This window comes from Ranitomeya imitator, chromosome 2 (assembly GCF_032444005.1).
Source record: "Ranitomeya imitator isolate aRanImi1 chromosome 2, aRanImi1.pri, whole genome shotgun sequence".
In the NCBI taxonomy this organism is placed as follows: domain Eukaryota; kingdom Metazoa; phylum Chordata; class Amphibia; order Anura; family Dendrobatidae; genus Ranitomeya; species Ranitomeya imitator.
The window spans coordinates 555,395,421-555,409,819 of NC_091283.1; the positions used below are offsets into that span (position 1 = coordinate 555,395,421).

Below are 14,399 nucleotides of genomic sequence, written 5' to 3' on the forward strand. Positions count from 1 at the left end.
CTTTTTTGTTACTCCTTATGCTGAATTTACTAAACCACCTATCTTCTGATGTTTAATGTGTCGGCCTTGCAACATTTGAATCATATTTTAGGGGTTTAATTAATGTGTCAATAACAAGTTGGTACATATAACTGAAAATGCAATCTTATGTGCTAAATGTATTTCAGAATCATTCTCCTGAGTTGCATTTCTTAAACTCCCAATTAAGTGTTACTTACTCTCCAAACACTGGGTTTAGCTGCTTGGGAATATATCTCTCTTGGCTGTCCATCATCTGTTCTCCAACTTTTACTACGACATATGGATCTGACTTCCCGTTTGGATCAGCTGGGGCTAAATTTGTTCCCTATAATAAAACAATGAATGTGTTTTACACATTTGTAGATTTCATTCAGAATCCTGCTAAAACATAATACAAAAAGTTTTTTTTACTGTAGTTCAAAATGGAGTCTAGAGGTCAAATACTGAAGAGTATTCAAGGTGTTAAACTGTCGAGAAAGGTGGGATAACGCCAGATCAGAACACAGTGTATAATATAAGTGCGGCAGATCAGTAGTACAATACAATAATTGGCAATTGGCAGGTATTATATTTGGTTTTTAAATAGGACGTTGTGTGCCCCTATTGTCATCAACCCAAATCTGCCATATGTCACACTCACATGACTCCTAATATTTATGGCTGGGCAGTGGGCAATGCTTAACTCACCCAATGAGAGAGGAGAATTCTCCCCTGCTTGACCCAGCCCTGACGTCACCGTTGCATTTCCCACGGTCCGTATTGTCTAGTAGAACAGAGCCAAAGTGCTCAAAAGTTAAGACAGCTAGTGAGAGATCAGCAACAGGTAAATCTGATACTGTTGTGAATTCTGTGGCAGAGCTCCCTCCTGTGGTCACAAGTGGTACTGAATTATCTCAGCATAACAGATATAGAAAGCTCTTCATGATATTTTTTCAGTTAATGAAAGAGTGTTGTGCACAATCATTGAGGGATTGATGATTATAATGATGAATTTTACAAAAATCATCATTAGCCATAATGTAGATTTTTTGTAAGTCACTTCCATGTGGATCCAGCAAAATTGCACCCACTGCCTGCCATTTTCCTGAACCATAAAAGTCTATCCAAATATCAACAAAAAAATCTTTATGGTCGCCTTTCCAGCCACTGTGCGTCACCCGTCTGGTCCTTGACACATCTTCAGATCGCCTCTGCTCGCACTGAAATTCCTGGGTTTCTTAGGCTGGGCTGGAACTTCTGGATTTGACAAGAACCCAGGAGGATTCTGTGCATGTGGGTGAAAGGCTATGGCATCGTGATGTCAAGGTATCACAGAGATTTCAGCATGCGCAGAGGCAATCTGAAGATGCAGGGAGGATAAGATGGGTGACGGTGAGGAACAATAGGACAGGAGAAGTGAGCAGTAAAGGGCATTATGGGGATTTATTATGCTCTAAGGTCTAAAGAGACCTAATATAAAACTATAAAGGATATTAAATCATGGAGAGTAACTTCTCGGCAAATAAAATGTCCCAGAAAAAAACAGGCGATTTCAAATTTTGCTTGATCCGCTCATCTCTGAAAGATTATCGTGAAACAAGCGCAGCTTTAAACTTGGAGAATATAAAACTATTTTTAGATTCAGAGTTTATTTTGTCAGCAAAATAAAAGTCTTTCTGACAGCTAAAAAAAATATTTTTTCAATGAGCAAGTAGAAGAACCATTTGAAGAGATCCTCGGAGATTTTACTTTCTTGTTACGAATCACTGAAAAAATTACCGCAATTATTTAAATTGATAGCCCCATTGCAAACAAAAAATCTTATGCAAACTTAATTTTGAAAATAATATCATTTTCTGATAAAATGGAACTTTAGAAGAATAATTTAAGGAAAGGAGATGTAACATTTTCAAAATTTAAAAGCATCCCTTGAATTAGGAGCACAACCAGCCTTAGAAGTGAAGACTGGAGAGTTCCTAAAAAGCTTATAAAAAAAATCTGGTTTAGGATTCCTCAAAAAAAGAAAAACCTCTTATATAGAATAAATCACTTACATTCGGAGGAAGTGAGTGCGGCAGCTCGCTCACTTCCTCTGGATGATTGTGATTAGTCCAAAGGGGGGGAGAGTGAAGTCAGTGTTGATTGGCTGCAGGGATCACATGACCAGGGCCAGCGTCAGCACCCGGCGTACCCGGGCAAGTGCCGGGGCCCTGGCGAGACAGGGGGGGCCTATTCAGAGCCGGCGTTAGGGGCAGGCAGCTGCCTAGGGCCCCAGCTCCCCCAGGGGCCCTCAGCTAGCGGCTCATCACGCAGCCGCTATGGGGCCTCTGTGAGGCAGGGGGGCCCGCCAGTCACCAGCGCCAACTCCCCCGTCTCCGCATTGAACTATAACGGCGTCTGCCGGTAAAGTTCAAAGCAAATGATGGAGGAGAGATCGTCACCTGACGCTCCCTCTCCTGTTATGACCTGGTGGTTAGGAGCACCCGGCACGACCTGATAGTTAAACTCACACAGGACAAGCTCTGGGATGTGGGAGCTCTGCTGACCGCAGGCCCTAATCCTATCACAACAACTAGAAATAGCCGTGGAGCGTTCCTGACTCTCCCTAGACACCTCTTCACAGCCTAAGAGCTAGCTAGCCCTAGAGATAGAAAATAAAGCCTACCTTGCCTCAGAGAAATTCCCCAAAGGAAAAGGCAGCCCCCCATACAAACGCAGAAATGAAACAAGTTTCAGCAAAGGGAGGCCAGACTTACTAAACAGACAGAGGATAGGAAAGGTATCTTTGCGGTCAGCACAAAAACTACAAAAGACCACGCAGAGTGTGCAAAAAGACCTCCGCACCGACTAACGGTGCGGAGATGCCACTCTGCATCCCAGAGCTTCAAGCTAGCAAGACAAAATCATGATAACCAGCTGGACAAGGAAACAATGAACAAATAATAACTATCAGGAACTTAGCTTCTGCTGGAGAAGACAGGTCACCAGAAAGATCCAAGAGCGAACTGAACCAATGCAGGAACATTGACAGCTGGCATGGAGTAACGATCTGAGTGGAGTTAAATAGAGCAGCCAACCAAAGGATAAATCACGTCACCTGTGTAAGGAACCTCAGAAGCAGCAGCTTCACTCACAGCCACCAGAGGGAGTCCATGGACAGAACTTGCCGAAGTACCATTCACGACCACAGGAGGGAGTTCGACAACAGAATTCACAACAGTACCCCCCCTTTAGGAGGGGTCACCGAACCCTCACCAGAGCCCCCAGGCCGATCAGGATGAGCCAAATGAAAGGCACGAACTAGATCAGCAGCATGAACATCAGAGGCAAAAACCCAGGAATTATCTTCCTGACCATAACCCTTCCACTTGACCAGGTACTGGAGTTTCCGTCTCGAAACACGAGAATCCAAAATCTTCTCCACCACATACTCCAACTCCCCCTCGACCAACACCGGGGCAGGAGGATCAACGGAGGGAACCATAGGCGCCACGTATCTCCGCAACAACGACCTATGGAACACATTATGGATGGCAAAAGAAGCTGGAAGGTCCAAATGAAATGACACAGGATTAAGAACTTCAGAAATCTTATATGGCCCAATGAAACGAGGCTTAAACTTAGGAGAGGAAACCTTCATAGGAACATGACGAGATGACAACCAAACCAAATCCCCAACACGAAGTCGGGGACCAACACAGCGCCGGCGGTTAGCGAAACGTTGAGCCTTCTCCTGGGACAATGTCAAATTGTCCACCACATGAGTCCAAATCTGCTGCAACCTGTCCACCACCGTATCCACACCAGGACAGTCCGAAGGCTCAACCTGCCCTGAAGAGAAACGAGGATGGAAACCAGAATTACAGAAAAAAGGAGAAACTAAAGTAGCCGAGCTGGCCCGATTATTAAGGGCGAACTCAGCCAAAGGCAAGAAGGACACCCAATCATCCTGATCAGCAGAAACAAAGCATCTCAGATATGTTTCCAAAGTCTGATTAGTTCGTTCGGTTTGGCCATTAGTCTGAGGATGGAAAGCCGAAGAAAAAGACAAATCAATGCCCATCTTAGCACAAAAGGACCGCCAAAACCTCGAAACAAACTGGGAACCTCTGTCCGAGACGATGTTCTCTGGAATGCCATGCAAACGAACCACATGCTGGAAAAACAATGGCACCAAATCAGAGGAGGAAGGCAATTTAGACAAGGGTACCAAATGGACCATCTTAGAGAAGCGATCACAAACCACCCAAATGACCGACATCCTTTGAGAAACAGGGAGATCAGAAATAAAATCCATGGAAATATGCGTCCAGGGCCTCTTCGGGACCGACAAGGGCAAAAGCAACCCACTGGCACGAGAACAGCAGGGCTTAGCCCGAGCACAAGTCCCACAGGACTGCACAAAAGAACGCACATCCCATGACAAAGAAGGCCACAAAAAGGATCTAGCCACCAAATCTCTGGTACCAAAGATTCCAGGATGACCAGCCAACACCGAACAATGAACCTCAGAGATAACTCTACTAGTCCATCTATCAGGGACAAACAGTCTCTCCGCTGGACAACGGTCAGGTCTATCATCCTGAAACTTCTGCAGCACGCGCCGCAAATCAGGGGAGATGGCAGACAAAATTACCCCCTCTTTAAGAATACCCGCCGGCTCCGGAACACCCGGAGAGTCAGGCACAAAACTCCTTGACAGGGCATCAGCCTTCACATTCTTAGATCCCGGAAGGTATGAAACCACAAAATCAAAACGGGAGAAAAAGAGCGACCATCGAGCCTGTCTAGGATTCAACCATTTGGCAGACTCGAGATAAGTCAAATTCTTGTGATCCGTCAAGACCACCACGCGATGTTTAGCTCCTTCAAGCCAATGTCGCCACTCCTCGAATGCCCACTTCATGGCCAACAACTCACGATTGCCAACATCATAAGGCCATGTTCACACAGTGCGTTTTTTACTGCGGAACCGCAGCGGTTTTGCCGCTGCGGTTCCGCAGCTGTTTTCCATGCAGGGTACATAACAATGTAACCCTATGGAAAACAGTCACTGCTGTGCACATGATCCGTAATTTCGTTTAAAAAGCCGCGCAGAATAGCTGCGGCAAAAAAGAAGGAGCATGTCACTTCTTTTTCCTGAACCGCAGCGGTTCTGCACCCATAGACCTCCATTGTGAGGTCAAAATCGCAGTAAAACCCGCAGATCACAAAATATATCTGCGGGTTTTACTGCGATTTGATGTGCAGAACCGCTGCAGCAGGAAGTGCGGGGGAGCGGGCGGAAGTGCGTGGGCGGAGTGTGGCTGCCCCCCCCGTGCTCCGATCCCGCCCCCCGTGCTCCGATGCCCCCCCGTGCTCCGATGCCCCCCCCAGTGCTCCGATGCCCCCCCCCGTGCCCTAATCTCCCCCCCTTATACTTACCCGGCGTTCCGGTGTCCGTCCGGCCGTCTTGTCCCTGGGCGCCGCCATCTTGCAAAATGGCGGGCGCATGCGCAGTGCGCCCGCTGAATCTGCCGGCCGGCAGATTCGCTCCAAAGTGCATTTTGATCACTGAGATATAACCTATCTCAGTGATCAAAATAAAAAAATAGTAAATGACACCCCCCCCCCACTTTGTCACCCCCATTGGTAGGGACAATAAAAAAATTAAGAATTTTTTTTTTTTTCACTAAGGTTAGAATAGGGGTAGGGGTAGGGTTAGGGGTAGGGTTAGGGTTAGGGGTAGGGTTAGGGTTAGGGTTAGGGGTAGGGTTAGGGTTAGGGTTAGGGTTAGGGGTAGGGTTAGGGGTAGGGTTAGGGGTAGGGTTAGGGTATTTTCAGCCATTTTAGCCCTAAAAAGCTTCCTAGGAAACACACAGTCTCTGCATAGAAAACTGCATAAAAAAAGGATAAAAAAACGCATCAAAAAACGCATCAAAAAAGGACAAAAAAAAGGACCAAAAAAAGGACCTGCGTTTTCTGCCAAGAGCTGCAGTTTTTAAAAAAAACTGTCCTGAAAAAAAAAGGATGGAAATCCTGAACGTGTGAACATACCCTAATTGCGCTCAGCAGGCGAGAATTTTCTAGAAAAGAAGGTACAGGGTTTCATCACCAAGCCATCAGAACTTCTTTGCGACAAAACAGCCCCTGCTCCAATCTCAGAAGCATCAACCTCGACCTGAAACGGGACCGAAACATATGGCTGGCACAACACAGGGGCAGAAGAAAAACGACGCTTCAACTCCTGAAAAGCCTCTACAGCTGCAGAGGACCAATTGACCACATGAGCACCCTTCTTGGTCAAATCAGTCAACGGTTTAGCAATACTAGAAAAATTAGCGATGAAGCGACGGTAAAAATTAGCAAAGCCCAGGAACTTCTGCAGGCTCTTCACAGATGTCGGCTGAGTCCAATCATAAATGGCCTGAACTTTAACAGGGTCCATCTCGATAGTAGAAGGGGAAAAAATGAAACCCAAAAATGAAACCTTCTGAACTCCAAAGAGACATTTTGACCCCTTCACAAACAAGGAATTCGCACGAAGGACCTGGAACACCATTCTGACCTGCTTCACATGAGACTCCCAATCATCCGAAAAGACCAAAATGTCATCCAAATATACAATCATGAATCTATCGAGGTACTCTCGAAAGATGTCATGCATAAAGGACTGAAACACAGATGGAGCATTAGAAAGCCCGAATGGCATAACCAGGTACTCAAAATGGCCCTCGGGCGTATTAAATGCTGTTTTCCATTCATCACCCTGTTTAATTCGCACAAGATTATACGCCCCTCGAAGATCTATCTTGGTGAACCAACTAGCCCCCCTAATCCGAGCAAACAAATCAGACAGCAGCGGCAAAGGATACTGAAATTTGACTGTGATCTTATTAAGAAGGCGGTAATCAATACAAGGTCTCAAAGAGCCATCCTTCTTGGCCACAAAAAAGAACCCTGCTCCCAATGGTGACGACGACGGGCAAATATGACCCTTCTCCAAGGATTCCTTTATATAACTCCGCATAGCGGCGTGCTCTGGCACAGATAAATTAAACAGACGGCCCTTAGGAAACTTACTACCAGGAATCAAATTAATAGCACAATCGCAATCCCTATGAGGAGGTAGTGCACCGGATTTGGGCTCTTCAAATACATCCCGGTAATCTGATAAAAACTCAGGGAATTCAGAAGGAGTGGAAGGCGAAATTGACAACAATGGAACATCACCATGTACCCCCTGACAACCCCAGCCAGACACAGACATAGATTTCCAATCTAACACTGGATTATGGACCTGTAGCCATGGCAACCCCAAAACGACCACATCATGCAGATTATGCAACACCAAAAAGCGAATATCCTCCTGATGTGCAGGAGCCATGCACATGGTCAATTGAGTCCAGTACTGAGGCTTATTCTTGGCCAAAGGCATAGCATTAATTCCTCTCAATGGAATAGGATACTGCAAGGGTTCCAAGAAAAAAACCACAGGGCCTGGCAAACTCCAAGTCCATCAAATTCAGGGCAGCGCCTGAATACACAAATGCCATAACAGAATAGGACGACAGAGAGCAAATCAGAGTAACCGACAAAAGAAATTTAGACTGTACCGTACCAATGGTGGCAGACCTAGCGAACCGCTTAGTGCGCTTAGGACAATCGGAGATAGCATGAGTGGATTCACCACAGTAAAAACACAGCCCATTCCTACGTCTGTGTTCTTGCCGTTCAGCTCTGGTCAAAGTCCTATCACACTGCATAGGCTCAGGCCTATGCTCAGAGAATTACGCCAGATGGTGCACAGCTTTGCGCTCACGCAAGCGCCGATCGATCTGAATGGCCAAGGACATAGACTCATTCAGACCAGCAGGCGTGGGAAATCCCACCATGACATCCTTAAGGTACCGTCACACTTAGCGACGCTGCAGCGATACCGACAACGATCCGGATCGCTGCAGCGTCGCTGTTTGGTCGCTGGAGAGCTGTCACACAGACCGCTCTCCAGCGACCAACGATGCCGGTAACCAGGGTAAACATCGGGTAACTAAGTGCAGGGCCGCGCTTAGTAACCCGATGTTTACCCTGGTTACCATCCTAAAAGTAAAAAAAACAAACAGTACATACTTACCTACAGCCGTCTGTCCTCCAGCGCTGTGCTCTGCACTCCTCCTGTACTGTCTGTGTGAGCACAGCGGCCGGAAAGCAGAGCGGTGACGTCACCGCTCTGCTTTCCGGCTGACCGACGCTCACAGCCAGTACAGGAGGAGAGCAGAGCACAGCGCTGGAGGACAGACGGCTGTAGGTAAGTATGTACTGTTTGTTTTTTTTACTTTTAGGATGGTAACCAGGGTAAACATCGGGTTACTAAGCGCGGCCCTGCCAATTGCCAATTGCCAATCGCCAATTTGGATCCCGCGGGGGAAATTCCGACAGATTAATGCCCTCTTTAGAAGCTTGATATGGGGGAGACAGTACCCACGCATTAGCCTGAAGACGCTTCAGCGACCCAAGGAAGATGGTGGTTTGGCTTTGCCCAACCCTGAAGTATACTTTCTTGCAGCCCAGAGTCAGCATTTGAAGGGCTGGGCGCGAGAGGCGTCATCCAGTGCAGTACAACACCTGATGGAAGGGGTGACAGGCCGACGCCCGGTAATGCAATGCTTAGAGGATGGCTCCTTGGGAGCATTGGGGAAGCTATATCCAACCCTGTTCCTGATACGTAAATTATGGAACAGATTGAGGCAGATTCGGGGGGTTACAGGGTTAACCAAATTTACACCAATATGGTCTAACAGTAATTTAAAGGAATTTGCGGCTCTGGGAGGTCTGATGGAGTGGCAGACTAAAGGAATTTGCTTTGTACACCAAATAGTCCAACAACGAGCGTTGAAGTCCTTTTCCCAATTGCAAGCAGAGTTTGGTCTGAGGCCCGCAGGAGAATATCAGTATGCACAGATGAGACATGCTTTTGGAGCTCAAAAAAAGAGTACTGACATTGGGATTCAGGAGGATATAGTATTGGAGTATGTATGTGGTGACGGGACTACAAAGGGAGTTATTTCCACCCTATATAAGGACCTTATGCACACGTATCTGTTAGATTTCCCCATAAAGGCCAGAGCTAAGTGGGAGAGGGACTTGGGCCCGGTGGAGAAGGAAACATGGGAATCGGTGCTGGAGTGGGTTCCGCGATTGTCATTGAGTGAGCCGTATAGGTTGTCGCAGCTCTATATTATACACAGAGTATATAAATCTCCGGAAGTGCTACATAAAGCGGCGTTGCGTGCTGATTCTGAGTGTCCGAGGTGTGGGTGTGAGAATGCAGGAATTTATCATATGATGTGGACGTGTCCTAGATTGGCCGCTTTTTGGGTGGTAGTTTTGAGTCGGGTGGAAGGAGCGTATAAATGTAGAGTCCTGAGAGATCCGATAATATGCTTGTTGGGATACGTGGATGAAATAGGAGTGGACAACACCTGGAAGATTGCAATCGCTAGGTTACTGTATATGGCTCGGAAAGTGATAGCACGGAACTGGATAAAGGCAGAACCACCTGCGAGGAGGGAATTTCTTCAATATGTACAACATGGTCTAAAGCTGGAAAAAGGTGTTTACAAGAGACGGGGGAAAATAGAGATGTTTAATAAAATGTGGTCTCCATGGCTTGAGTTGGAATGAGGAGTAATAGAAGTTGGGTACTATAGGCTTCAGATAGGTGAGAACTACTTGAGGCACTGGTGGCCTCAGGGGAGTTTAGACTTGGGATGAGCTGTCCTGTGGGGGGGGTGGGTTGTTGTGGGTATGTTGGGGATTCTTAAATTAAGAAAAGATGTATGTAACATATTGAAATGTGGATGAGAGAATGATGTTTTCTCTTTTTCTGTTTATTGCTAATAAAAATCTATTTAAATTAAAAAAAAAAGTATGAGACAAAGGAGAGAGGTAATAATTCACAAAACTAATGTGTCTGTTATTTGACGTACAAAATCACTCCTAGTTGATTAATATCGGAGAGCAATTGCCTGTCCTGGTTTCATTAAAGGGGTTGTCCACTGCTCAGACAACCCATTCTGGAGCCTTTTGTTTCACCCTTGTAAAATTAAGAATACCTATACTTATCTCCGGTACCATTGCGGTTCCTGTGGTATCGGCACTGGCTCATCCAGTGATTGCGTGACATTATCTTATGTCATGTGCAGGGCTGGCTCCAGGTTTTTGAGGGCCCCGGGCAAAAGAGTTTCAGTGGGCCCCCCTTTAACACATATCACGATTCATGATCGCATATATCACAGTCATGTAGTATATAACACAGCCATGTAGCATATAACACAGCCATGTAGTATATAACAGCCCATGTAGCGTATAACACAGCCACGTAATATATAGCACAGCCCACGTAGCATATAACAGCCCATATAGTATGTAGAACGGCCACATATTATATAAAACAGCCCATGTAGTATATAACACAACCCACGTAGTATATAGAACAGCCCACATAGTATATAGAACAGCCCACGTAGTATATAACACGGCCCACGTAGTACATAGAACAGCCATGTAGTATATAGCACAGCCCACGTAGCATATAACAGCCCATATAGTATATAGCAGAGCCCATGTAGCATATAACAGCCCATATAGTATATAACACAGCCAAGTAGTATATAACACAGCCAAGTAGTATATAACACAGCCATGTAGTATATAGCACAGACATGTAGTATATAGCACAGACATGTAATATACAGCACAGCCCCCTCCCCCCAAGAATGACCCCATAGTCCAATACTCTTTGTTATAGTTACAAAAAAAAAACCACTCCTCACCTCTCAACGTGCCCTCACTGCTCCCTGCTCCGGTCTCAGCGGCTGCCGCTGCACTGCCTGACACACAGCGAGTGCACGATGATGTCATCACGCAATCGCAGCGGCAGTGTCAGAGGCAGAGTGGGGAATGATGGGAGAGTGTTGTGAATTCTGTTGTCGAACTCCCTCCTGTGGTCGTGAATGGTACTTCGGCGAGTTCTGTCCATGGACTCCCTCTGGTGGCTGTGAGTGAAGCTGCTGCTTCTGAGGTTCCTTACACAGGTGACGTGGTTTATCCTTTGGTTGGCTGCTCTATTTAACTCCACTCAGATCGTTACTCCATGCCAGCTGTCAATGTTCCTGCATTGGTTCAGTTCGCTCTTGGATCTTTCTGGTGACCTGTCTTCTCCAGCAGAAGCTAAGTTCCTGATAGTTATTATTTGTTCATTGTTTCCTTGTCCAGCTGGTTATCATGATTTTGTCTTGCTAGCTGGAAGCTCTGGGATGCAGAGTGGCATCTCCGCACCGTTAGTCGGTGCGGAGGTCTTTTTGCACACTCTGCGTGGTCTTTTGTAGTTTTTGTGCTGACCGCAAAGATACCTTTCCTATCCTCTGTCTGTTTAGTAAGTCTGGCCTCCCTTTGCTGAAACCTGTTTCATTTCTGCGTTTGTGACTTTCATCTTTACTCACAGTCAATATATGTGGGGGGCTGCCTTTTCCTTTGTAGAATTTCTCTGAGGCAAGGTAGGCTTTATTTTCTATCTCTAGGGCTAGCTAGCTCTTAGGCTGTGAAGAGGCGTCTAGGGAGAGTCAGGAACGCTCCACGGCTATTTCTAGTTGTTGTGATAGGATTAGGGCCTGCGGTCAGCAGAGCTCTCACATCCCAGAGCTTGTCCTGTGTGAGTTTAACTATCAGGTCGTGCCGGGTGCTCCTAACCACCAGGTCATAACAGTACAGCTGGCCCAAAGTATTAATGCATCTCAATAGAGGGATAAGAGAAGCTCTGAGACCATTTTTTTTCTTTGCACTGTGTTTTGTCTTTCTTTTCCCCTAAAACTTTGGGTGGTTCAGGACACAGGTGTAGGTATGGACATTCAAGGTCTGTCCTCTTGTGTGGATCATCTCACTGCAAGGGTACAAAACATTCAAGATTTTGTGGTTCAGAATCCTATGTTAGAGCCTAGAATTCCTATTCCTGATTTATTTTCTGGGGATAGATCTAAGTTTCTGAATTTCAAAAATAATTGTAAACTGTTTCTAGCTTTGATACCCCGCTCCTCTGGTGACTCCGTTCAACAAGTAAAAATCATTATTTCTTTGTTGCGTGGTGACCCTCAAGACTGGGCATTTTCCCTTGCGCCAGGAGATCCTGCATTGCGTGATGTTGATGCGTTTTTTCTGGTGCTTGGATTGCTTTATGATGAACCAAATTCAGTGGATCAGGCAGAGAAAATCTTGCTGGCTTTGTGTCAGGGTCAGGATGAAGCGGAGGTGTACTGTCAGAAGTTTAGAAAGTGGTCTGTGCTTACTCAGTGGAATGAGTGTGCCCTGGCGGCAATTTTCAGAAAGGGTCTTTCTGAAGCCCTTTAAGGTACCGTCACACTAGACGATATCGCTAGGGATCCGTGACGTTGCAGCGTCCTCGCTAGCGATATTGTCCAGTGTGACAGGCAGCAGCCAATTTCCCCCGTGGGATCTTAATGAGATTGATCCTTCCAACCACCGACAAATGTAACTTATTCCAAGCATCTACCTTTGCCTTGAGCACCCCCATAACAGGAGTCAGATTTCTATGCAGGAACTCCGCGACTGGAACCGAAATCCATATCCCAAGGTATTTAAAATGAGATACCACCTTAAGCCGCTCATCACCCACATTCACACTTGCATTCTCTCCTACTCCATCTACCTTAAACAGAACCGATTTGTCCCAATTAATTGTTAGCCCCGATACGGACCCGAATCTTTCAACAATTTCAATGGCCCCTCCCAGTGAATCAACCGGATCAGCCAAAAACAGCAACACGTCATCGGCATATAGCGCTATCTTTTCCTCAACTTCCCCATATCTAAACCCAGGGACCCCATCAGATTGTCGAATCTTGGCGGCAAGTGGTTCCACAGCCAACGCAAACAAGAGAGGCGAAAGCGGACATCCCTGCCTAGTGCCTCTAGCCAACTTTATAGGCTGAGACAATTCCCCGTTCACCCTGATTCTAGCCGTCGGCAGCGAATACAACAGCTGAATCCAGGCCACAAACTGCGGACCAAAACCCATACTCTTCAACACCTGCCATAGATATCCCCACTCTACACTGTCAAACGCCTTATGGGCATCCAGTGACGCAATCACCCTCCGGCCACAATTGTCAGACTTCAGCTGTAAATTCACATATAACCTCCGCAGATTGATTGCCGTCGACCTATCAGGCATAAAGCCAGACTGATCCGGATGCACCAGGCCCGTAATGACACTAGACAGACGGGAAGCTAACACCTTGGCCAGAAGCTTGACATCAATAGTTAGCAAAGAGATTGGGCGATATGACTCAGGTTTCCCCAAATCCTTATCCTCCTTTGGAATAACCACTATTATGGCCTCCCTCATAGAAGCTGGTAAGCACCCCCGGGACCTAGCTTCCTCCAGAACCATCTTTAATCTAGGAATTAACACTTCTCCCAAACTTTTATAGATCTCGGCGGGCAACCCATCGACCCCAGGCGCCTTCCCATTGGCCATGGACATCAATGCCCGACTCAGCTCCTCCTCCGTGATAGGGGCTTCCAAGCTCTCCCTATCCACCTCATTCAGTCTCGGCAGATCCAGACCCTCCAAGAAGGTCAATGTATCTCCGACCGACTCACCGACCCGGGAGGAATATAAGTCTGCATAAAAGTCCGCAAAAGTCCTCAAAATCTCCGGTGTTTCAGATACTCTGCTTCCACTTACAGGCTCCAATGAGTGTACATATGAAGTACCCCTCTGAGCAGCCACTACCAGCGACAGCATATGACCCACAGTTTCTCCCTCCTGGTAATACAACACTCTTTGAAATTCCTGCTTCCTATCAGCTTTTTCCAACAGTACTTTTTCCAGTTGATTTTGTGCATTTTTCAGCCTTTTCCCCGCCTCAGAAGTTCCCAGTGTCGCCATCCCATCCTCTGCATCCTTCAACTCATCAACTGCCGCCCTTTCTGCCTCTCTCGTCCTTCGCTTACACCTACTAATGTCTCTAAATAGTAGTCCTCTCAGATACGCCTTCATTGCATCCCAAATCGTAAGAGCGTCTGTACTCCCATCATTCAAAAAGAAGAACTCCGCCACCTCCCGTCCTATACCTTCCTTCTCAATACTATGTAACCAACTAGGATGTATCTTCCATTCCCTCCCATTTACAGACTGTGTTCCCGCCAATTTAAACTCCACCTCAATTGGACTGTGGTCCGACAAGGCCCTTGGGAGATATCTCACCTCCCCAACTAGTGTGTCTAATAGCTTATTTCCCAGAGCCATGTCAATTCTAGAGAGCGTGGCATGCGCCGGCGAATAACATGAATACCCTCTCTCCCCAATATGTCTAACCCTCCAAAGGTCAATCATATCT

General features: G+C 46.5%; 1 protein-coding gene across 1 annotated transcript in view; it reads right to left on the reverse strand.

The window, feature by feature from the left end:
* LOC138664937 (fer-1-like protein 4) overlaps positions 1-14,399 on the reverse strand; it is a 355,430-nt gene that overhangs the window by 65,610 nt on the left and 275,421 nt on the right. The window contains exon 36 of the mRNA XM_069751990.1: positions 219-346. Coding sequence (XP_069608091.1) covers positions 219-346 — 128 coding nt within the window. The remainder of the gene's footprint in view (positions 1-218; positions 347-14,399) is intronic.